Source organism: Schistocerca piceifrons, chromosome 1 (assembly GCF_021461385.2).
Source record: "Schistocerca piceifrons isolate TAMUIC-IGC-003096 chromosome 1, iqSchPice1.1, whole genome shotgun sequence".
NCBI classification, from domain to species: domain Eukaryota; kingdom Metazoa; phylum Arthropoda; class Insecta; order Orthoptera; family Acrididae; genus Schistocerca; species Schistocerca piceifrons.
Window position 1 is genome coordinate 607,621,574 of NC_060138.1, and position 25,163 is coordinate 607,646,736.

The 25,163-nt window shown below is 43.2% G+C and overlaps 1 protein-coding gene across 3 annotated transcripts in view; it reads right to left on the reverse strand.

Annotated features, from left to right (window-relative positions):
- Nucleotides 1-1,581: 1,581 nt before the first annotated feature.
- Nucleotides 1,582-25,163, reverse strand: part of LOC124787601 (multiple inositol polyphosphate phosphatase 1) — a 218,652-nt gene continuing 195,070 nt past the window's right edge. For all 3 annotated transcript variants that reach the window (XM_047254362.1, XM_047254369.1, XM_047254355.1), the window contains exons 9-10: nt 19,616-19,825; nt 1,582-1,918 (exon numbers count right to left, since the gene is read on the reverse strand). In XM_047254362.1, the coding sequence (XP_047110318.1) occupies nt 1,762-1,918; nt 19,616-19,825 (367 nt within the window). In that variant the 3' untranslated portion in view covers nt 1,582-1,761. The remainder of the gene's footprint in view (nt 1,919-19,615; nt 19,826-25,163) is intronic.

A 25,163-nucleotide genomic window follows, 5' to 3' on the forward strand; every position in this document is an offset into this window, starting at 1 on the left:
TATTGCGCAGGAACGCTCAATGAGTGACCTGATGATGTTCAAGCAAAACTGCAATAAAAGTCACTCTGCTGATATTTATTGTTTTGAATTAGAGCAAGCAGTACTCCGACACGACTTCTGAATCTTGCCTGTTGAATGCAAATGTTGCTTGATGGTTAAATGGTAATACATCACTTATATCAGTAGTTGAGACTTCTTTAATGCGGAAAATCATTCATGCCAGAACGATCTTTGTTAAAACAAGAATATCTTTTTCTGGCATATTTGTCCCAAAAGCACTCGCTCCACACACAATTCAAATCTTTCGAGCTGCCTCCTCTGCATTCACCCCTCTGCTATACCAAAAGTACATACTATGTTGCAGATGTTACACCTTTTTCCACTTGTGACCCAATTTTAAAAAGGTTAATCATAGTTCACAATTTTCAAGTATGAAAAATCCAATGCTTAACTGCAAGATGATAACTAGTACTTCAAATTCGAAAATGACAGTTGATACATATACTGACAGCATCCCGCTGCATCCACCTGGGTGGCGCCCGATTTCAGGCGGCAGGTGGCGTCTAGCCGATGGCCAGTAGCTAGCCCCTGCAGCACAAGGAATCGCTACGAGCTGTCCTGCAGAATTATTTTTGGATGTATTTGTTATTACTGGTGGTTAGAATGTGAAGCAAATTATCTTCCATGTTCAATCAGACTCATAACTTTAGACGAGGGCCAAAATATGCTAAAAAGAAAAAGATACGGTTGGACGCAAACACGCGAATATAAGTTTAGAATGCACGATGATTACCACTAGACCATGGGCTCATACAGCCTGACAACGTCTCGAAAGTAGACAACATTTCCTTCTGACACTTCCACATCTTACAGTGTTGCCAGGTTGTGTAGAGGGCCGGACTTAGCATTGTCAGGGACGTTCGGTTTTATTGGTCACCTTAAGTGAACGACTCGGACTTAGTCTCTGTGGTGGTCGGCCGGCGGCCAGTTTTTATGTCTAAGACTGTATAAACATAATATATTTTAAGAACCTTCCAGAAATGATACATACTATGTAATTGTTGGTGGCTGGGTTTGAGCTGGTAGAAGATGCTCCCATCATTTAACATTTTTCTTGCCATTTTCTAAGGGCTATGAAATGGGAGTGCCACATTTTGTGTTTTTGTACAATGTGTGGAGCATATGTAAGTGTGTCAGACTGACATGCATACCTGAACAATGGGACACACATATTGGAACAACAAATAAAATTTTGAACACAATCCCAAATTGACACTAGTTTATAAACTGACAGATGTGTATAGCAGTCCATACTGCTACAATGTAAATGCCATAAATACATTTTCTCACAAAATAATATACTTAAACACACACAGCTCCAAAATTGTGCTGTTGCTATTGTTGCACTCTTGTAGCATTTGACTGCATAATTCTGACAGTGCTGACACAGACATTATGTGTTACTCATTAGAAACCACTCAACTCTGTTAATTGTGGTACTAAACAATAACAAAATGAAAATGGATTTACAGTTTCATCACACATTCTTATTGGTTACTGAAATAGAAATAACAATGAAAAATGTGTGAAAATCTATTTCTCTTTACAGAAAATACACCAATTTGTTTGTTTCAAATACAGAATTTATAAAATAGCAATCTGAATATATTTAAGGTTTACACAGATAAATCTGTCACAATCATTTAGTCAATTCTAAAAATATACAAAAATATATTGTTGAACTTATGGGTAATGGTTGTATCACAGTGCACACATCTCCAGGAAGTTGCAGTTCTCAAGGCTCTCACTATAAAGTTGTCTAAACAGTGCTACAGGGCACAGGAGATCTTGTGGGCATCCTGGGAGAACAACTGGCCGCTCTTGGTGCAGTGTCATCAACTTGGCTTCATTCCCACACCTGTCATGAAGGCCAAAACATTCAGTGTCTACAAATTATCATTATAATTCTTACATTGTGTTACATGTCATGCTTATATGGGTATACCAAAAGCTTCCCAAATCTACATGCATATTTCATTTAACTGGATACAGAAAAAAATCTACTCACCAAGCAGGGGCAGAACAAACACACAAAAAACTGTAGTAATTGGCAACCTTTCAGAGCCAATGGTTCCTTCTTCAGACAGAAGTATTGAAGGGGTAGGAAGAAGGGTGAAGAAAAAGGACTGGAGAGGTCTAGAAAAAGAGGTAGATTTTGGGAAAGTCACCCAGAACTGCGCGTCAGGGAAGACTTACTGTATGGGAAGAGAAGGAAGGACATTGTTGGGGACTGCATCAAACGAGATTTGAAAACCTGAGTGCTTAAATGTGTATGACAGGGTAATATGCAAGACAGAGATTACTACCAAAACATTGTGCATGAGTTAATAAGAGTGAAAAGGTAAGTGCACTGTACATAACAGAGGTGGGAGGGAGGTGGTGAAAAACAGACAAGAAAGACAGTGAAAGATGTAGAAAACGGAGTGAAGCAAAGGGTAGCTACAGTGAAAAAATGCTGAGAAGGAAGAAATTAACATAAATTTAGGCCAGGTGGCTGGACATGTTGTAGTGTTAGTTCCCATCTGCGAAGTTCAGGGAAATTGGTGTCTGGGGGAAGAATCCAGATGGTGCATACATTGAAACAGACATCGAGGTCACAAATGTCATGTTGTAGAGCAAGCTCTTCAATGGTATATTCCGAGTTGCCAGTATACACCCTCTGCCTATGCCCATTCAACCTAATTGATAATGTGGTGTTAGTCATGCCGATATAGAATGCCAAACGGTGTTTACATAACAGTGGCTTTCCCTTTGATAGTATATGTTTCGCGTTACAGGGCTGGTATAGGTGGTGGTAGGAGGATGCGTAGGACAAGTCTTGCAGCGGAGACAGTCACAGAGGTAGGAGCCATAGGTTAGGGAGATGAGTGCAAAAGGACCATAGGGTCTGTCAAGATTATTCGGAGATTGGAAGGGCAACAGAAAACTATTCTAGGTGTGGTGGGCAAAATTTCAGACATAATGGATCTCATTTCATGGCATGATTTTAGGAAGTCATGACCCTGTCAAAGTAGGTGATTAACACATTCCAGACCAGGATAATACTGAGTCACCAATGGTGTGCTCCAAAGCTGTTTTGTGGAGGGATCAGCAGAACCAGGATTGGATGTGATGGCTCGGGAAATATGCTTTTTAACTGGGATGGTGGGGTAAATATGTGCAGTGAAGGCTGGGGTGAGAACAGTTGTGTACTTCTGTAAATAATTTGCATCCAAACAAATACATTTGGCCCAGATACCAAGGCTGTATGGGAGGGAATGTTTGACATGGAAAGGATGGCAACTGTCAAAATGTAAGTACTGTTGTTTGTTGGTTGGTTTAATATGGACGGAAATGTGTAGCTGGCCTTCGCTGAGGACGAGATCAACGTCAAGGAAAGTGGCATGGGATTCGAAATAGGACCATATGAAATTTAACTGGGAGAAGGTATTCAGAGTTTCCAGGGATTTTAGCAGGTCAGCCTCACCATGAGTCCATATGGTAAAGATGTCATCAATGTATCTAAACCAAACCAGGGGCTGAAGACTTGTGGAGCCCAGGAAAGCTGCCTCCAAGTGATCCATGAAAAGGTTGGCATAGGAAAGAGCCATCCTGGTTCCCATGGCAGTACCATTGATCTGTTTATACATCTGCTGCTCAAAGGTGAAGTAGTTATTGGTAAGTATAAAGTTTATTAAGCTGAGTAGGAAGGATGTCATAGGTTTCGAATCAGGTGAGCACTGACTGAGGAAATGTTCTGCGGCAGACAGAACATGTATGTGGGGGATGTTTATATACACGGAGGTGGCATCAATGGTGACAAGCAAGGTGTGTGGTGGGAGTGGGACAGGCATGGATTTCAGACGATCTAGGGAATGGTTGGTATCTTTGATGTATGAGGGCAGTCTTTGTACTATGGGTTGCAGGTGTTGATCAACTAAGACAGATATACATCTGGTGGGTGCTTTGAAGCCAGCAACTATACAAAAGATTGGTGAGTCACAACACTTTTCCCCCCTTTGAATTTTTTGCACTGGTCTTGATGGAGGTGGCCTGTAGATTGCTAATGTACATAGGTGTTGTTTAACTGGCCGTAAAGTCTCTAGGAGGAGGCTTCCCGTACGGACGGAAGTGTCCCCGATGATAACGGGTCGAGATGACAGGAGACGTGGGGGTCGAATCTGCTGGGGGCCCGTGCCCCAATCTGCCCGTTGCGGCAGGTCTGGTTGTTATAACAACAAGGGTGATGTGTCGGCATCCATAGGAGAAGGAGGCGAGAAGAGTTGCTCCGACAGATGATGGTCATATGGTTCCTGCACGGGCACGTCTCCTGGTGGCATCAGTTCTTGTGCTAGCAGCAAGATGATGGTGAGAGGACTGCGTTGTGAGTAATGAGAGATTCCAGGATCCCGAGCGTCAGGTAGAGCCGAAGGTGGTGTAGCGGCGTTGCCGGCACACGAGGCCGAAGCTGGTCCAAATGACGCACTGCAACACCTGTGTCCGTCTGGATTTCATACAGGCGTCAGCCACCGTGTCATAAGATGTGGCCAGGACTCCATTTTGGCCACCTGCCATATCCCCGTACCCACACAAGGTCCCCGGCGGTGAACCAGCCAAGCAAAGGCACCCGCGGCCATGAGGTGGAAGGCCGCAGAAGATGAAGTAGCGTGCGGGGCTGTCGGCCATGTAAGAGCTCAGCCGGGCTGTGGTCGTCCATGGGAGTGAAACGGTAAGAAGCCAGAAATTGGAGAAGTGCATCAGCAGCAGCAGAAGAAGTCAGGAGTTTCCTCATCTGAGCCTTAAATGTGCGGTCCGGTCGTTCAGCCTCACCGTTTGACTGTGGATGGAACGGAGGGGCCGTGACATTCATGACGCCGTGACGGGCACAAAAATCCGCAAAATCGGAAGAGGCAAATTGTGGACCATTATCAGTAACAAGAGTGGATGGAAGGCCTTCCAAAGAGAAAATGCGAGCTAGAGCATTGGTGGTTGCCGTGGTGGTAGGCGACGTGCAACGGTCAATGAAAGGAAAGTTAGAGTAGGCGTCAATAACGAGAAGCCAATAAGTACCTGAAAAAGGTCCTACAAAGTCAGCATGAATACGCTCCCAGGGCTTCTCAGGCAGAGGCCACAGTGACAAAGATGACTTTGGGGCGGTGGCCTGTGACGCACAAGGGCCGCAGGCAGTGACCATGTGTGTGATTTCAGAGTCGATGCCGGGCCAGTACACATGACGGCATGCCAGAGATTTTATGCGAGAGACACCCCATTGCCCATGGTGAAGGAGGCGCAAGACCGAAGCACACAAAGATGCAGGTACCACAACACGCGGTGAAACATTGTCGGTGGAAAGCAGGATAACACCATCTCTAGCTGTGAGGCGGTAATGCAAAGTGTAGTAGTTCCGCAACGGATCAGAAGTCTTAGCGGACGGATGATCTGGCCAACCCTTCTGAATACAGCATAAAACCCAGGAGAGGGTAGGATCAGAACCCGTAGCAGCCGCCAGCCGGTCCCCCGTGATAGGGAACCCGTCCACAACCCGCAGCTCGGCAACATCCAGGTGGAAACACAAAAGTTCGTCCCTATCGAATGCCAGATCAGGACCCATGGAAAGGCGAGACAGTGCATCAGCATTCGCATGTTGAGCCGTCGGCTGGAAATGAATCTCATAATTGAAACAAGACAAGTAAAGAGCCCAACACTGGAGGCGGTGTGCAGCCTTGTCGGGAAGTGACGTTGATGGATGAAACAAGGAAACAAGTGGTTTGTGATCCGTAACAAGATGAAATTTGGATCCATAGAGAAAAACAACAAACTTGTGAAGAGCATAAATAATGGCCAAAGCTTCTTTTACAATTTGAGAATACTTTCGTTGGGCATCTGTGAGCGTTTTAGAGGCATAAGCAATAGGTTGTTCAGAACCGTCAGAAAAATGGTGCGCAAGGACTGCACCAACCCTGTATTGAGAGGCGTCCGTGGCAAGAACAAGATGTTGGCCAGGTCAATAAGTAGCCAGGCACGAGGCCTGTTTCAGCATAGTCTTCAATTTCTGGAAAGCCGCATCGCATGACGTGGACCAGTGAAAGGATGGATGGATGGATATGGTGTTATGGGCGCTCAACAGTGTAGTCTTTAGCGCCCGAACGGAAACAACAACGGACGAGTGTCACTAAAATGCAGCAAGTGCAAAAACAGGACTAAAATTAAAGGTGACAGTCTACATAGGCAGTGTGCACGTCAACAATAGCAAAGTGGAAAGCAGCACATAAAGAGGAGAACTGCAAGAGAACGTAGGGGAAGGGGTTCAAATGAAACACATAGCACATGTTTGGAATTGGCCTATTACAAGAATAAAAAGAAGTGGTCAGCCACTCGGCAACACACTAAAAATTCCAACCTAAAATTTTAGGCTGAAGCCCAGAAACATCACAGTACCTTAAAACTTTCTTGACACTCGCCTCGCCATCGGCTAAAATCGAGGGCAGATCCCCACTAATATTAACTTCCGCCCTGACAGAACGATATAAATCACACTCAACTAAAATGTGGCGTACAGTGATTTGTACGCCACAGGCATCACACAGCGGGGGTTCCTCTCACCGTAGTAAGAAGTTATGCATAAGAGGACAGTGCCCTATGCGAAGACGTGTAAGGGCCACTTCGTCACGCCTAGGTGACCGGCAGGAGGAACACCACGGCTGGATGGTGGGTTTCACCAACCGCAGCTTATTTTCCCTCACTGCCAACCATTCCTCCTCCCACAATTGCATATACTTCCGCCGCAGCACAGAAACGACACCTTGCAAAGGAATAGAACATTGTGACACCTCCGGTAATCTGCAGGCGTCCTTGGCAGCTCTATCAGCTTGTTCATTTCCCCGTAGGCCCACATGCCCTGGCACCCAGCAAAAGGACTTGCTTGCCCTGTCGTTGGAGGATGTACAGTTGATCATAAATCAGCTGTTCCAACTTCTCCGCTGGGTACAGGTTCTGCAGTGACAGTAATGCGCTCAGTGAGTCAGAGCAAATTAGGAAGTGTTTGCCCTGAGTACACCGTATCTGCTCCAATGCCTTCAGGATCGTGTGAAGTTCTGTGGAAAAAACAGTATATTCCTGGGGAACGCGAATCCTGATGACACGTTCAGCCTTAAAATTTGTCAAACCTAAAATCAGTGTGGGCCTCTGGAGGAGCCAAGGTGGATATCTGCTCCAACCTCGACGTGAAACATTAAAACCGGCCACACCCATCTCTAAAATGCAATCCTTTGCACCAACCCATAGGGCCTTGTTGCTCGTTGCCGGTTGCGAAAAAGCCTTTCCAGTGGAGGCCGAGCAACAGTGTGGTATGCAGGTGTGTATGGTGTGGATAATGTTTGATAGTCCTGGCGCACCATTAGTAGACGCCACCAGAGGTGAAATGGCGGTTCACCTGCCTCTACACAGAGGCTCGGTATGGGGCTCGTTCTGAACGCCCCAGTGGCCAACCGAATCCCCTCATGGTGCACCACAGCCAACAGCTTCAAATAAGTGGGTCTTGCAGACCCATACACCGTGCATCCATAATCAAGCCAGGACCGCACGAAGGCTCTGTAAAACCGGAGCAGACAAGTCCTGTCTGCTCCCAATGTGTGGTGACTAAGACATTTTAAAATAGACAGCGACTTAGAAGACCGTTTTTTCAGTTCCTTAATGTGTGGCAGCCATCAAAAGTGAGGCCCAGAAACTTCACCATGTCTTTAAAATTCAGGACGGTGTCCCTCATCCTCAACTCAGGCAAGTCAAAAATGGAACGAGAACAGTTAAAAAGAACACACACCGACTTATCAGTTGAAAACTTAAAACGATTCTTCTGTGCCCATTCATCCAAACGTCGCAGAGTGAGTTGCAACTGACGAGTCGTCGTTGCAAGGCTTGAAGAAGAGCAAAATACAGAGAAATCGTCCACAAACGAGGAACACTGTACAGGACTTTTCACAACAGACGTAATACTATTAATAGCAACAGCAAAGACTGTCACACTTAAAACATTACCTTGAGGGACACCTTTCTCTTGTTCAAAGCGACTAGACAGTACGTCTCCGACTCGGTACCGAAAATAACGTGGCGACAGGAAGGACTGAATAAAATTGGGAAGACATCCACGAAAACCCCATTTGTGGAGCTGCCTGATGATAAGATGCCTCCAAGTAGTGTCGTATGCCTTTTCAATGTCAAAAAATATTCCCAAGAGGTGATGCTGGCGCAGGAAAGCCTGTTGTATAGCCGCCTCCAGGAGGGCCAGGTTATCAAAGGTGGAGCGATACCTCCTGAACCCACACTGAAAGCGACTAAGGAGATGTCTGGATTCTAACATCCAGACAAGGCGGTGGTTGACCATCCGCTCCAAGGTCTTTCCCACACAGCTAGTGAGGGCAACACTACGGTAACTACCCGGGCATGTGCTGTCTTTCCCAGGTTTTAAAAGAGGAATTAAAATTGCTTCACGCCATGAGTCGGGGAAGTGACCGGACATGCAAACAAGATTAAAAAGTCGGAGGAGGATTTCTTTATTTCTCCCTGTGAGGTGCCGCAGCATGCTATAGTGGATTCTATCCTAACCAGGGGATGTATCACGAGCCCCACACAATGCAGAATCCAGTTCCCACATGGAAAATGGGCAGTTGTACTCTTCTGTATTGGGTGAGCGGAAGTCAAAACTGCTCCTCTCAGCAGCCACTCTGTGGGGCTGGAAAGCTGGATTCTGACTGGCGGTTGCAGTAATAGCTGCAAAATGAGCCGCCATAGACTGGGCAATATCTTTTGAGGTCGTTTGGAGAGTACCATTCCACATTATAGCAGCCATAGGGCACCTCCCACCTCTCCCAGAAATCCTCCTGATGGTCTCCCATACAATGGAACTTCGTGTAGAACGATTAATGGTGTTCAGGAACTGCTGCCACGACCTCTTCTTGCTCTCTCATATAATCCGACGACACTTTGCCCTTGCCACCCGAAAGGCTGCAAGGTTCTCTACAGTTGGCCGGCATTTGAACCTACACAGAGCTGCCCGCCTAGCCCTGATTGCAGAGCGGCATTCGTCGCTCCACCAAGGGACAGGCTGCCGCTTCGGTTGTCCTGTGGACTGTGGGATGGACGCTTCACTGGTGCAGTGGATCACTTCAGTAATATGATCCACCCATTCCTGGACACTGACCCGATGTTCAAACTGGGCTAGTTGACTATACAGTGCCCAGTTGACTCTACCGAGCACCCATCGAGGCGGTTTCCTTTCCGGTTCCACTGCATGTGGCAGGTGAATCCAGATGGGAAAGTGATCGCTGCCGTATAAGTCATCAACCACTTCCCATGCAGCAGTGTGGGCGATGGCTGGAGAGCAAAGCGATAGATCAATGGCAGAGAACGACCCAGTTGCAATGCAAAAATGCGTGCTTTGACCTGTATTTAGCAAATAGGCACTGGAAGACAGAAGAAGCCTCTCGATTGCTCTACCCCTGGAGTAAGTATTCACAGAGCCCCAAAGCATATTGTGTGCCTTAAAATCACCACAGAGGATGAAGGGGTGGGGGAGCTGTGTAAGAAGATCACTGAGAGCCTCTTCGTCGAGCACATCATGTGGGGGCAGGTAAAGCGAAAATACTGTTAGCATATGATGCACATGTACTAATATTGCAACTGCCTGTAAATTCATCGTGAGGGAGAGAGGAGAGAATTGGTAGTCGGTGTTGACGAAGATACCTACTCCTCCTCGAGTTCTCTGTCCACTCAGGTCGTCCTTTTTGTGGAGGACATAACCACGTAGCTCAGGGGTGTATGTTTCACTGAAATTTGTCTCTTGCAGACATACACACATAGGTCTACCCTGAATCAATAGACGTAGTTCCTCCACACGTGTCCTGAACCCTTGCAGGTTCCATTGCAATATGGGAGCCATCACGGTGGTTGTATTTTCTGCCTATCTTTCCGCCGAGGTGGGGAGACTGCAGCCGGTGGAGGCTCAGTCTTGGGGCGAGATGATTACCCCATATTCTCAGACTCCATCAGCTCTGGGGAAGAGCCTGATGAAGTGTCTAGTGGGACCACATTAACATGATCCGAGGGTTTACCAGCCGATTTAATCTGTTGGTGCTGCCTGATGTGTGCTTTCCTTTGTTTAGGGGGCTTTGCTGGAACTGGAGCAGGGGTGTTTATGACCATGCTGGGCTTTGGAACAGCCTCAGGAATCAGAGATGCCTGGGGCTCTTCAATGTTTGCTACTGTACCTTTCTCTGCTGTTCGAGTAGAGGCTACAGGCTCTGAGACACTTGCTGCCTTGCAAGTGCACTGACACGTGCAGGTGTTCTTGCCAACACTAACAACCTCCGACTGTGTAGATGCATCGACTTTTGGAGGTGGCTTCTGAACAATGGAAGCAAAAGACATAATGAATGTGGGTGGCTGCATGGCCTTAAAGATCTTTTTGGCTTCACTGTAGGGGATACACTTAGTTGTTTTTATTTCTTGTATTTTACGTTCCTCTAGGAAGATTCTACAGTCCCTACTCCAAACAGGATGGCTTTCAGAACAGTTTATACATCTGACAGGCGACGAACAGTCAATTCCGTCATGGGCAGCCTTACTGCAGTTGCCACACATCGCTTCTCCTTTACACCCTAGAACTGTATGCCCAAAACGCTGGCACTTAAAACAGCGCATTGGGTTTGGGACATATGACCAGACGTTTAGTCGAAGAAATCCTGCCTTGACATGTTCTGGGAGTTTGGGGGTATTGAAAGTAAGAATGAAGGAGTCAGATTTCACCAGGTTCCCATCCACACTTTTCATGATGTTCTGAACGTCAACAATTCCCTCCTGAGCCCACTCACTCTTTAATTCTTCTACAGGAATGTCAACGAGGTCCCTACAGGTAACAACACCCTTACTGGAGTTCAGAGTGCTATGAAGCTCTGTATCGATTGTGTATTCCCCCAAGCTTTTAGCTGTTTGAAGGTTAACTGCTTGCTGAGCAGTTGATGTTTCAACAAGCAGTGTCCCATTCCGTAAACGCTTCACTGATTTTAAAGTTCCAGCTATTCCTTCTAGACCCTTTTGGATATAGAATGGCGAAACCTTTTCAAAGGAACCCTCTTTCCTTTTTACTATTAAAAACACATTCTGGTTGTCAGTATGTGCTTTGTTACTCTGAACTGCTGTACGTTTGCTGACGCCTGAGTCAGGAGGACTGGCTAACCTATCCCTCTTGTTGGATTGGGCAGTAGTGCCTACCAGCGGTCCACCCATCCCACTGGCCAGCGAAAAATTAGAAGGAGGAAAAGAGGAAGAATTCGTGGTATCCATGGATGTCCCACGAGCAGCTAGGGAAACTTATGTCCATCCAGACAGAGCCCCACATGCCTGGATAAGCCTTGTACAACTGAGGTGTGGCAGGTTCCCCAGAGGTTGCCCGCTAGCGACTGTTCCACCTCAACAGCCATGCATCTTGTCGGCGCGCAGCACACCTTAAGATTGAAGGTTTTTTTTTATAGAGGTATGTACCGTCCTCGTGGTCCAGGCAATCAAGCCAAGATCCCCGGTCCCTACGACACACAACATTCCACTGTTGCGCCACACAGTGGTCGCTGAAGCATGCCCAGAGCTTACGGTATAAGCAGACTGGTGGCGCACACCAGTCCACAGCTCGAGGACCTCAGGTCGCCAAGCCCGTACCCAGCAAACGAATGCTGAGCCCCCTGACGGCCCTGTGAAAGGGCCGCGTTTTTATGCAACAGGCGATGTAACGGCTGAGCCACTGAAGCAGCAGACGGTAATAACCTGTGATAGTATGCTATTTTCCCCAAGAAGGCCTGCAGTTCCTTAACAGATGTAGGGCGAGGAAGGGCATCGATCGCAGCGACAGTTTGCCGAAGCGGACGAATACCATCCCGAGAGAGTTGAAACCCCAAGTGCGTGATAGATGCCTGAAAAATTTTTGATTTCTGAAGATTACACTTAAGACTGGCAGTCTGTAAGACATGAAAAAGTGTGCGGAGATTCTGAAATGTTCTTCAGTGATGGAGCCAGTGACAACAATGTTGTCCATGTAATTTATACACCCAGGGACAGGGAGCAATAATTGTTCCAAGAATTGCTGAAAGAGAGCAGGGGTTCTGGCAACCCCGAATGGCAATCGTTGGTATTGATAGAGGCCGAAAGGCGTGTTAAGGACCAGGAACTGCCGGGAAGCAGTGTCAAGAGGAAGTTGATGATAAGCTTCTGACGGGTCAAGTTTAGAAAAATGCTGGCCTCCATCAAGTTTAGTGAACAATTCTTCAGGTTGTGGCATAGGGTAAGTGTCGATGAGGCATTGAGAATACGGTGGATTTGATATCGCCACAGAGATGAATACCACCATTGGGCTTAGCAACGACAACGACAGGAGAGGACCACTCTCTGGAAGTGACAGGAAGCAAGACCCCTGAAGCAGTGAGATGATCCAGCTTCCGTTTGACCTGATCACAAAGGGCCACAGGACTGGGCCGAGCCCAAAAAAACTTAGGCCGAGCAGTGGGTTTGAGCGTGATATGAGCTTCAGTCATTTGCATGGCCTAACCCAGGAGAAAAAAGGGACAAAAATGTCATCAACAAGGAATCCAATTGAGCATAAGGAATAGCATCAGAGACAATATTGACAGAGTCATCTATGGAGAACCCGAAAACGCGAAAGGCATTGAAACCAAAGATTCTCCCCATTACTATGGTCAACCACAAATATGGGAACAGCGCGACAGATTTGTAAGATACCTCAGCATCAAATTGTCCCAAGAGAGAAATCTTCTGTTTGTTGTACGTCCATAATTGCCTAGTGACAAGTGATAGGATTGGAGAACCCAACTGAAGATACGTTTGAGAATTGATGATAGTGGCAGCAGAACCAGTATCCACCTGCATGCGAACATCCCAACCAAGTATTTGGACAGTGAGGAATAACTTCCCTGAAAGGGAAGAAGTACCATTGGCAGACAACACACAAGCAAAATCATCATCACATTCATGAACATCAAGTATGCGGTCGGATTTGCAAACGGATGACACATGACCCTTCTTTTTGCATTTGTGACACACGGCCCAACATTGGGGACAATCCTCCCGTGAATGTTTCGTAAAATACCGCGGACATGAAGGAAGTTGCCGTGGGTTTTGCTGCAATTTCTTAGAGGTTTGTTTACAGTTAGGCTGAGGCTGTGCTTGGGAGCATACTGCAGCCACGTCGGCCGGCAGGAACACGCTGCACGCTTCGTCAACAGCACGCAGAGGTTGTACTTCCCCGACGTCACCCCATGCCTCTATTTGCGCTCCAGCAGCACGAGAAATTTCAAAAGACTGAGTGATGGATAGGACTTCATCTAGAGTCGGATTTGCCAACTGAAGGGCATGTTGCCTAACTTCTTTGTCGGGCACCGACCAGATAATAGCATCCCATACCATGGAATCGGCGTAGGATTCTTTGTGAACATCAGTAACAAATTGACACTTTCGAATGAGGCCATGAAGTTCAGCAGCCCAAGCATGGTAGGATTGATTCGGTTGTTTTTGACAACAATAAAAGGCAACACGAGAGGCTACCACATGCGTATGCTTTTGAAAATATACGGACAGAAGTGAGCACATTTCAGCAAAGGACAAAGACGCAGGATCTTTCAAAGGAGCCAATTGCGACAAAAACCGATACATTTGATGTGAAATCCATGAAAGGAACAGAGACTTACATGTTTGTTCGTCTGCGACATGAAATGGCAAGAAGTGCTGTCGAAGAGGTTTTTCGTAATCAGACCAGTCTTCCACCATCTCGTTGTAAGGAGGAAAAGGAGGTAGAGACAACGATGAGAGACGCCCCACATTGTATGCAGCAACGAAATCACAAATCGCAGATGTGAGAAGCGTTTGCTGTTCAATGAGACCTTGCAATAGTTGCTCTAAAGTAGCCATAGAAACCTGTGCATCAACGATGAAAAATAAAAATTCACTACCTCGTCGCCAATTGTTATAATGTCAAGTTGAACAAATATATTTCAAGGATGACACAATACATGTAAGTCACAGATCAAGTAAACAAAGTATGACGTGTGTACACGGTAACAGTCAAATCAGCACGGAGTCCAAGTCTAGCGGCTGCTAGCTGGCTGGCCGCTTAGGTGGTGCTGCTGCTGCATGGCTGGCAGACAGCGCCGCATGTAGAGGATGCGCGTAACTGTACGGCGGCACTTTGAAAGATCGGCGAGTCACAACAATTACGTGTGAAGGAAAGTAGGTCCTTCATCAAAACAGCATGATCAAATGCAGGTTCAGGGCTGAAAGTGAGGTCCTTAGACAATACAGATAATTCAGGAGGGGAGAGTGCTTTGATGAGAGGTTAAGGGCACTGTACTGCTGTGACCGGCTCTTGGGATTATGTGTTATTCTTGGTCTGGGAGGCAGTGGTGAAGGCTGTGGGATGCTGAGGAGGTTGGCCAAGTTCGGTTCATAGGAGAGGAGTGGTGTTTGATGGTATAGCTGTTAAGGGAGTTGCAGAGGGATGGGAAGGGAAATACCACTGTTCAGGTAGTTTTGGAGAAGATGGGACAGCTTTCTGAGGTGAAGTCTGGCATTCCGTTGCAGTTTGATTTTCTCTATCCAATTAAATAATTTTGTCAGTTATTGATCTTTTCATTGTTACATATGTGAATTTTGTAATTCAGGGTGTATACGTGGACAAGGAAAAGAAATTCCCGGATTTCGCGGTTAAAAATACACTTTCTCCAGGATGAAAACACACTTTTTCTGTGTTATTAAGTGGCAGTACTGGGTGATTAATTAGCATAACAAAGTAAGACAAAGCAAAGATGATGTTCTTTACAGGAAATGCTCAATACGTCCACCATCATTCCTCAACAATAGCTGTAGTCAAGGAATAGTGTGTGACCAGCACTGTAAAGCATGTCTGAAGTTATGGTGAGGCATTGGCGTCGGATGTTCTCTTTCAGCATCCTAGAGATGTCGATCGATCACGATACACTTGCGACTTCAGGTAACCCCAAAGCCAATAATCGCACGGACTGAGGTCTGGAGACCTGGGAGGCCAAGCACGACGAAAGTGGCGGCTGAGCACACGACCATCACCAAACGACGCGCGGAAGAGATCTTTCACACATCTAGCAATATGGGGTGGTTTTAATAAAACCTCATGTCATTCCAAGCATGTGTGTCAATTTTTACCCCTCTATCTACATTATTCTGTGGTTTATTAAGTTTTCAAACTTATACTGACTTTTTGATCAACCGGTATATTTTCCCTCAGAACTATAAAACTTATCAATCCTTTAAATGGTTATGTTTTTATACACGGGCGTAGAATTTCTCGGCACTTTAGAAAACGAAACTCAGGGAAGAAAACCCCTTTTGGAAAGATTTTTGATGTGCAGCAACATGTACGCTGCATATTTTCGTATTACGAAAGTATCAATTTGAATTCCACCAAACACCACATGTTAATTTCCGAACCATTGTAATCGAGATTGAGATGCGCTTTTGTAAACCAGTCATAGCTCATGTCACGTGGTCCCGCCAGTCGATTACAGTGGTTATGTAGACCACAGGACACATGATGTAGTCAGCTAATAGCAACATCACTGTTAAGTAGTGCGTATACACAAACAGGAAAAGTTAATGTTTTGAATTAATATACATAGTGTTTCTACAAGAAAAGCAAAGTTTTCACATATAATATTGGTCTCTAGGGTTAATAAGCTGCAAGAGAAGCTAAACTTTCACATATAATGTTGATCTTTATTGCGCGTGTTACACTTTAACATATACCAGACAAATGTGCCAGTAAAAGTTTTAGCCGAGTCCAGCGACTTGTCGTCAAAGTTTTACACAAATAAATTAGCTACCGCAGAGGAGAGCGAGCTTCCCGTAGCACTGCATCAATTTGCTGATAATAATGACATGAATGTCTGATCTGGGTTCGAAATGGCTCGTCATCAAACGCTCTGTCATTTAAGAAATTCATCGTACATTCTCACACGTAGTTCAGCCTGCGTAAAAGGAAATTTACTTTGAAAGTAACACTTTTCAAACCACCATTCGCAGTATTTTCCCGCGACCTGTTAGAAATAGGTTCATTTCAGCAGTCGTCAGAGAGCGCCAGATAACAGGCGCCACCATGCTTTGGCAGCTGCTATGATGCAGGAAGCCTGTATGTTAGTACGTGTAAAACATTAAAAGATCTTACATTATGTCATAAAAGAAACAACACATCGGAGGATAATCCAAGAATATCGGAATTTCATGAACCATGCTAAAACGACACATTTAAAGTGTATACTTAAAGAGCACATTCGTATATCCAGATTCCCATTGAAGTAGGCCTCGATCTGATATTAAGCTTTTCAGTGTGGGTTTCAGGATGGAAATTTTCTTGGAGTACCAGTACTGTATTAACTCATTTTTTGATTCTTTATTATGGCATAATGCCACACAAGCTAAAAGAGGAAAATGTGCATTTGAAATGCAGCGAGCAGTTGAAATTAGCCAATAGTGTGGAAGTAAAAACTTCATTTCAAACACATTAACTGCCTCAGCGTAAAAAGTTAATAAAAACCAAATTTCTTTAGCAAATCAACAAAAATAACTTCATTGTTTTACAAGGCGATTAATGCAGGACTGTCAGAAACGTGGAAATAAAATAAAATCTGACACTAATAACATATATTAGCCTACTGTAATTATGTGAATGTATTTTAATTCACTTGCTAGTTCCTGGCCACAGAAATCCGTTTTGTTTTCATTTGAAGTGAGAGCAGTAAACGAAGAGGAAACAGCAAAGTCACTAAACGTAAACACGGGTCACGTGGAGACTACACACTTCCCCACTATAACTGCTCTGCGCATCAACCCTGGATCTATGATATTTCCGAACCGGGGCAATACTAAGATAGCGGCGTACCCCACCCCCTCCACCCCCCTATCCCCCTTTCCCCCCTACCTCATGCGTTAGAGATAAAATGTCAAAAATTTTAAAAAATTGTGTTTTCAATAATATGTTCCTTTTGTAGCGCACATCTTTCTGGAGAGTCTGATACATAAAACATACATGTTCGAGGAAATATAAGACATGTTATTTGGTCTTAAGTGTGCCAGAGTGCAGTGCCACGCCTCTTCACACAGCATGTATTTCGCTCTGTGGATCTGAAACGTGTATATTTTGTACTGGATGCCATCAAACTATATTCAGGACAGTGGAAATTAAAATGTCCTGTGGTGCCTCTCCTACTCCCAGTCACCCAGTTTGACATCCTGCTTCTTTTTTTAAAAAAAAAAAAAAAAAAAAAAAAAAAAAGAGAGAGAGAGAGAGAGAGAGAGAGAGAGAGAGAGAGGGAGAGAGGGAGAGAGAGAGAGAGAGAGAGAGAGAGAGAACTCGCAATCCGGGAGAAGAAGAACTCTTCAGCAAATTTTCACTCTTTATTGCCTGTTAGCTAATTACTTTCTATTTTGGGTGACACAGAATTAAATATAGGACACATTAAACCAGTTAAGACAAGAGACAGTCAAGACAGTACACATTTCTTCAATCCTTAGCTCCTAGCACTGGATTCTCTCTAATCTTGCTACAGCTTTACATGGCATGCTTTCCTTTCTGCGAAATAATCTGTTACCTCATCAAAGTTCATCAAACGTTTTGCTACATGAAAAATTGAAATATCGTTGTCTAATACTGCATAAGCTGTTAATACAATAGTACCCAAGACTTGTGTGGTTTCTTGATCTGATTATGTCTATTTTGTCACTGTCTGCTAGATAAATCAAAATAGGCCTTTCTAGCACTGCAGAAACTGTAACACACACCAAATAAACGAGATTGTTTTGGCACAAATGTTCATTTTTACAACACGACAGAATATAATTCACGAAGACCAACATAAAATGCCTATTAGACCTACTACAAGCAAAAAGCTTTATGTTAGAAAATAGTTTCACATTTCATTCATATGCTCCAGTTTCTCGAGCATGAGATCGAAAAGTAGTAGTATGAGATTTTTACATATATTTGGAATCGGCATTTTCTTCCCTAGTTTCTCTAATGTCACAGTTTCTTCTCATTCTTCGTTCTAACAAACAATCTTGTCATGACTAATTCTGGAACTATTCCTGCCTTTGTCAAAACTTATTCGCCGGTTAACTTCACTAACGCCACCAGAATCACTGGTTTACTCATCCCTGTTTATTCTCTGGTTAGGCGTTGTTATGTTCGTACAAACCATTTTCTGTGCTACTTCCAGAACAGAACTTAAGCGGCTGGTAGATGGGGACTATACAACTGGCCCTTACTAGTGTAATGATTTGACAAAATTTCATTTTCTTGGATACACCGAGAAGCTAATACGTAATCTTTCTTACCTGTTATTCCTGTTGGTCGTTTATTACCACTCTGGTAGTCTGACTGTAGATTTCCCTAGTAATTATAACAATGCTGATCATTCACAAACCCAATCAACAACATAATCAGACAGCGATTGGTGTTCACTCGTTCGCCTTTACTCCGCTACGGCCCGGTCCCCTTTTGCCTGCAGGGAAGTCTAGTTCTAGATGCGAATAGGATTCCACTGATAGACATCATGTACACTATGCACGCATTCAAAAATCAGCTTATGATTAATTCAGAAATCAACTTACAGAGTGTGTTCAAAAACCAACAAGGATGCATTTCAAAATAATATGAATAATCGATAGACCAACGTGCACTGGATGCTAGCCACTTTGTGAAACAATGTTTTTTTTTCTCCTCAAGAATATGAATTCCCCCCCCCCCCCCCCCCCCCCCCCCCCCCCCCCCCCCCCGCAATTGTCGCCTAGATCCGGGCCTGCTGCGCATGCGTGAATCTGGCAGCTAGGGTGCGCAAGTAAATTTTTTCCCGGTTGCATCTAGCTGCTTGCTGCGGCTGCTTACACAGCCAACAGGCACATTTCTGTATCCAGAAGGGGGATAAGATACAACTCATACGCCACTCAACTGCACATGAGCATGGGCCCGCTCGTAACTGCTAAAATGAATCTAATACAAACAATTGTGATGTCACACTCATCGGAGGCAAATTGTTGGTATGAAGGATTGCATAGTCTTCCTAAAGCCTTCAACAAATTTTGCTGTTGACAAACACGTGTGTGAGCACTGTGTTTTGTTGCAGGATACGGCACATTTCCTTTGCAATTTATGTTTTATCTTCATATTTTTTCTCATTCACGTTTCATTGTAGCAGTATTATCCTTTGCTAGATTATCGATTCTTACCAGTCGAAATTATAAAGATTTAACTGAAACTAAAACAACAAAAAATTCCATGAATTCTAAAAAATTCCTGGGTTTTTCCCGGTTTTCTCCTGGATGAAAAAATTCACAGGTTTTTCCCGGATCTCCCAGTTGTCCCGGGTCGTATACACCCTGTAATTCTTATTACTATACAACATTTCATATGAATAAACACTTTATTTCACTACATCTGAATCAGATAATATGCCAAAACCACAAGAAATATCCAAATTAAAATCACTGTCATACTCACTGGAATAGAACGAATGCCAAATTAGAACCAAAGCTGTCAATTTTTCCAACACGCCACTTGCGCTGATCGGCCATTGAGTCATAGTTACTATGGAGCAAAACACCAGAATCCTTATATAGTCCTAGATGACACAGTAGTTTCAGCATGGTGCCAGAATGTGAAAAATAAACAACAGTTGTGTGTTGTCCACTTTCATTATCAGAGCTAGGCCTGAAACAAATAATGAGATGCACTTGAAATTAAAGAAGATGAAAATTTGAAGATGGATGAAGGCTCACTAAATCATCTTGAGTCATCCCAAAAAAATTTCATTACTGAAATTCACTGATGAATCACACATCCCATAAATTGTCTAATGTCATATATTCAGCTCCATGATTATAATACAGTAGCAAAAATATATTCCAACACACTAAAGCACATTAATTTGAATACCTGGTTAGATTTTTAATATTTTAATAAACAGTTTACTTATAGAATGACAGGAAAAAATTGTAGTATTCCATCTATAATTGACAATATGACACACAACAACTGGCAAAAACAGAGATTTGTGGTAAATCACAGGTCTGAAAAGTGATCATATATATGAGAATCAAGGATAACTTAACCCAACAGTTTCACAAAATGGAGGTATGAAACAAAGGGAAATTTATATGAACCCCCAGTTCAGTAATTCACCACTTGGCCACCTGAATATTGTGATGTATTTACAGCACACCTATTCTGTGTTTTATTTATAAAATCTTATCAGTAGCCTGAATGTACTCTATATTTACAAACAGCTTTTTGAAGTTATTTTGTGTACTCTATTGCAGATATGTTAGCAGTTTGTTTAGTTTGTTAAAATGAGAGAAAAAGAAAGGTGTTTATGATTTTTCTTTAATTTGCTAAATTTACACTTAAAATTTCTCTGTTCTTTTACTATATCAACAGCTACAATATAGCAGGTCAGCAACTGGAAGCAGTTATCATGGTTATGTTAATTATATGCTGTTCTAATTCTTACCATCTTTTGCACATGGTTAAGCTTCAGTGTGGAGAAAGGATTCTGAGCTAGGAAGTGAAAGGTGGATGTGGTAAGAACTGAAGAGTGGAGGGGGGTGGGACTATTTCACTTGACCATTGTGCTGCCTTGCTGAGTGCTGGTGGGTGGAAAACTGAAGCAGATGTTAAGTCAGAGAATCAAATTAAGGTCCTCGAACATGGAGTTTAATGCTTAACATATCATAACTAATACAAACAATAAACATACAGTGGTTTACAATTATAAAATAACTTAGCTAAGGGTTACAGGCATAGTAAACACAAGGCGACAAATGTCAGAAATGTATATTTGCTCTGAAATCAGTAAGTGTAACAACTTCATGTAGCATGAAAACTCTATCTTTGACAATCTCCCAAAAGTAAAAAGAATCATTATATATTTTATTGATATATTTTACTGATACAATGCAATACACCCTGATCAAATTATCCACTGACCTGGAAATGAGTCCTTGGTGAAATATTGAAAGATGTTAAAGTAGTGTGGTGGGATGCCATTGTGTTGGAAATGTACCTAGTGTTCCTGATTATCCTCATCAAACAGTGGAGTGAAAAGCAGTTCAGCAGATTTGAGTTCAGTCTTTGACTAAAACCCTTGCTAACTGATAATGTGCAAATAAACTTCACTGCCATCAGAATTCTACATCCGGTAAGGTGCACAAGCAGAAAACACTGTAAGCTGTAGCAGTTTTTAGAGGAAAGCTTCCCTTCTAACTGATTTGACCACTGCTGTATGTGCTAATGACCTTGTAGCAAAGGATGTGCAGAGTAAATGAAAAAAAAAATAATAATAAAAAAAAACCACACATAACCTCTCTCTTGCCTTTGATCAGGAAGATGATTAGCTATCTATAATTTCCACATTTCATCAAAGTATCAAAATTACTAGTTGTTATGCAACTCAACATATTTTCATATTATTATCAAGTTAACTTCTACTTGGAGAAATTAAGTAAACAAATATATTAATCTAACTGAAAAGTAATTAATTACAAACTGTTCACCTGAACATAGTAAAGAAATGGAACACTAGAAATAAAATAGTGTGTTCTTTTCTCAAAATGAAAACAAATTCAAATTGCTAAAATAATGTAAATGTGATAAAGGAAAAACAAAGCAGAAGAAACATTTCCTCTTCTAGCTCAGTACTTCTACAAAAGAAAAGGAAAATGTTAGGGTCTAATTCCACATTTAATTGTGCATAAGCAAAACTATACAGGATGAGACTGCTAAGACAGGCCACCCCAAATATATCCAGAATGAATAAATGTACACAGCTCAAAACAATTCGGGGATAAGGTGAGATATAAGCAATAGACATATGGTAATGTATTTTATTTAGATATTGGTTACAACTGTAATTTGTGTGTAATACAGTACGATATTTTGTTGTCTCAACTCTTTACTTGAGGTTTACACGGCGTTTACGTAGAGCGAGGCACCATGGGGCTGCCATAATAGTGAAACAGTCATTCTCGTTGCCCTCTAATAAGGTGTGTGGTCACCTTGGACGGCCAGTACAGTTGCACACCTGCGTGGCACGGACTGTATGAGGTTATCAATCAGCTCTTGAGGGATATTTGGCCATTCTTCCATGAGTGCAATATCCAGCTGTGCAACTGTTGAGGGAGGTGCTGGTTTGGCTGCAATTTGTCTGCCAAGTGCTTCCCAGACATGCTCCGTTGGGTTTAAGTCCAGTGAACAAGCTGGCCACTCCATTCATTCAATTCCCTCAGCTCAAGCATGCTGTCCACCAGTGCAGCTCTGTGGGGATGAGTGTTATCATCCACCAAAAGGAAACTGTCTCCTATGGCACCAGCGTAGGGCACAACAAAAGGTCGAAGGATCTCGTCTCTATACCTCTGAGCAGTCAAAGCGCCATTCTGAATGGTAAAGACATCCGTACATCCGCCAATACTGACTCCTGCCTACACCATTCGTCCACCATAATGATATGGTGACGTTTTCTGCACATAAGCAGGATTGTTCAGAGTTCCACGTTCTATCCACATTGAGGGAATGATGATTGTCTGACTGAAAACAAAATCTTAACTCATCTGTGAACAGCACCCAGTGCCATTCGTTACAACTCCAATCCTGATGTTCCTCCACCCAGTTTTTGTGGGCTAAACAATGTCATGGTTTTAATGGGACACACACCATAGTCCCCGTGCATAGAGGCCACATTTCCGAAGGTGATTTTGGACTGTTTGTGTTGATATTGCGTGTCCTGTTGTTGCCTGGAGGGTGCGTTGCAGCTGAGTTGCATTCAGCCTCCTGTCTCGATGAGCTGTTAACCGGAGATACCGGTCATCTCTTGCTAATGTTACCTGTGGATGACCTAGGACTTTCTTTCTTTTAATGATTTCTGTTGTCTGAAATCGCATCCAGGCCCTGGAAATTACTATTTGGGACACTCCAATAGCTGCAGCCACCTCCCTCGTGTCTGTTCCACTTCCAACCGTCCTATGGCTCTCCATGGCATAGCTTCAGGTTAAGTCATGTTGTTGCTGCTTTGCATGACCTGCTCACTACACTATCTGAAGCCAGCTGCTAGTGTAATTTGTGGTAGAGTAAACACAAGTCAACACCAACCCCCTCTGCAGCAACTTTCCATTATTACCACTATCTTGGTGACTGTAATGTTATTTCTCCACTCCGTAAAACCGACAGAAACACGTCAAACCATTTTAATTCATTCTGTCAATGACAATACTTCAGAACCTAGATACCTCAACTGATCCCCTAATTGTTTTGACTAGTGTATAAAGCTGCAGTTTTTGTCAAGTTATAGTGGGCAATTTAGTGAATTTCCTGACATTATTCACTATATGTTATTTTTTGTGGTATCTGAAAGAAAATTCTAAGAGAACTTTAACAACATAACATGTACGGCACTTTATCAAATATTATCAAGATAACACCACTGCAAACCACTGTCCCACCATTAGGTTATACAAATGTCTGCTCTGTTATACCAAATGTAAGCAAACCTGTAACTCAGGTATGGTTATTGTGTTTACATGTACGCGTGGAAGCCCATAAATTTGTGTTCTGCTGTTGTAGCAATCAGATAAACTGCTTATAAAACTACTGAGACATTCACAATGTATATGACAGTAAAAAAAGTAAATATCATTTATGGTGAATGTCACCAAACTCTTACAACAGCAGTGCATTTGTATGCTGAAGAGTGTCAAGCTTTCACAATCTGCCTTTGCAAACACTGTGAAACAAAAGTTCTAGAAAAACATTATAAAAAAGTTCCAGAAACTGGAACTATGGAGAATGAAATATGCTAAAGAGAAAGAAGAGTAACTGATGAATGAAATGAAACTAACATTTTAGAAGCAGTAACATACAATGCAAATGACACTCAAGATGTATTTGGAGGCATGAGAGGGATCAACTAAACAAGTGTTCTGTGAACGCTAACTTCCATCACATTTTGTCCACTTCACATTTCACTGCATCTACAGCTTCATGGCAATGGACTTCCAAAATTTGTTACAGTTTTCCAAATGTTATCTACGAAAATGCTAAGTGATGCAGCACATCTATGGAAAATTTTGTTCAAGGGAGAAGCATCATTTACAAATCATGGGCAAGTCAATCATTGTAATATGTACTAATCGTCAGATGAAAATCCATGCTAACTTAATGAAGAAGATACAAAACAAAAAGCCACTCTTGTCTATTAATATTTGGTGTGTGTTTCCCAGGACCCCCATCATTTATTGGTGTAAATCTTAATACACTCAAATATCTTGAGTTCCTAAGATATGCTGCTGCTGCAGTTATTGGACGACACCCCAGTAGCCACAAGGCAACCAGTAAGGCAGCAAAATGATGGATGTTCCAACCATTCAGCATATTTAATGACAGACCCTCTTTGGAGAACATATGGAAAGGTTTGGAACAATCATTCAGGAAACACAAAATGCTCTGCACACTCACCAGACATAATACTTTCTTGAGGATGATTTAATAAGTCTGGTACAAAACCAAGAAAAAATATTTGTTTCATACACAATTCACCTTACTTCTTAACATAGTCCCTTTTAAGGGGTATTTTGTCCAGCAATCCTCCAGCTTTTTCACCCCATCGGAAAAATTGCTTCTGTCAAACTCTGCAAAGTACTGCAAATATCACTTCTTCACTTGATGAAAATATTTTCAGCAATCCAAAGTTTCAAGATGGGGTACAGTAAGAAGTCACCTGGAGCTAAGTTTGGTGAATAGGGCTGATGGGGAACTAATTCAAAGACCAGTTCATGCACTTTCACCATTGTTGTCACACTGATGTGGGGGATGCTGCATTATACTGGAGAAAGAGCACTTTCTTGCGTGCCAACCTTAGGTTTTTTTCAGATACACAAGTTCCAGGTCATTCATCAATGAAGGATAACAGGATCCAGTTATGATTCTGCCTTTTTTTTTAAAGTAATCTATGAGCATTACTCCTTGGAAGTCCCAAAAAATAGCAACCATCTCCTTACCA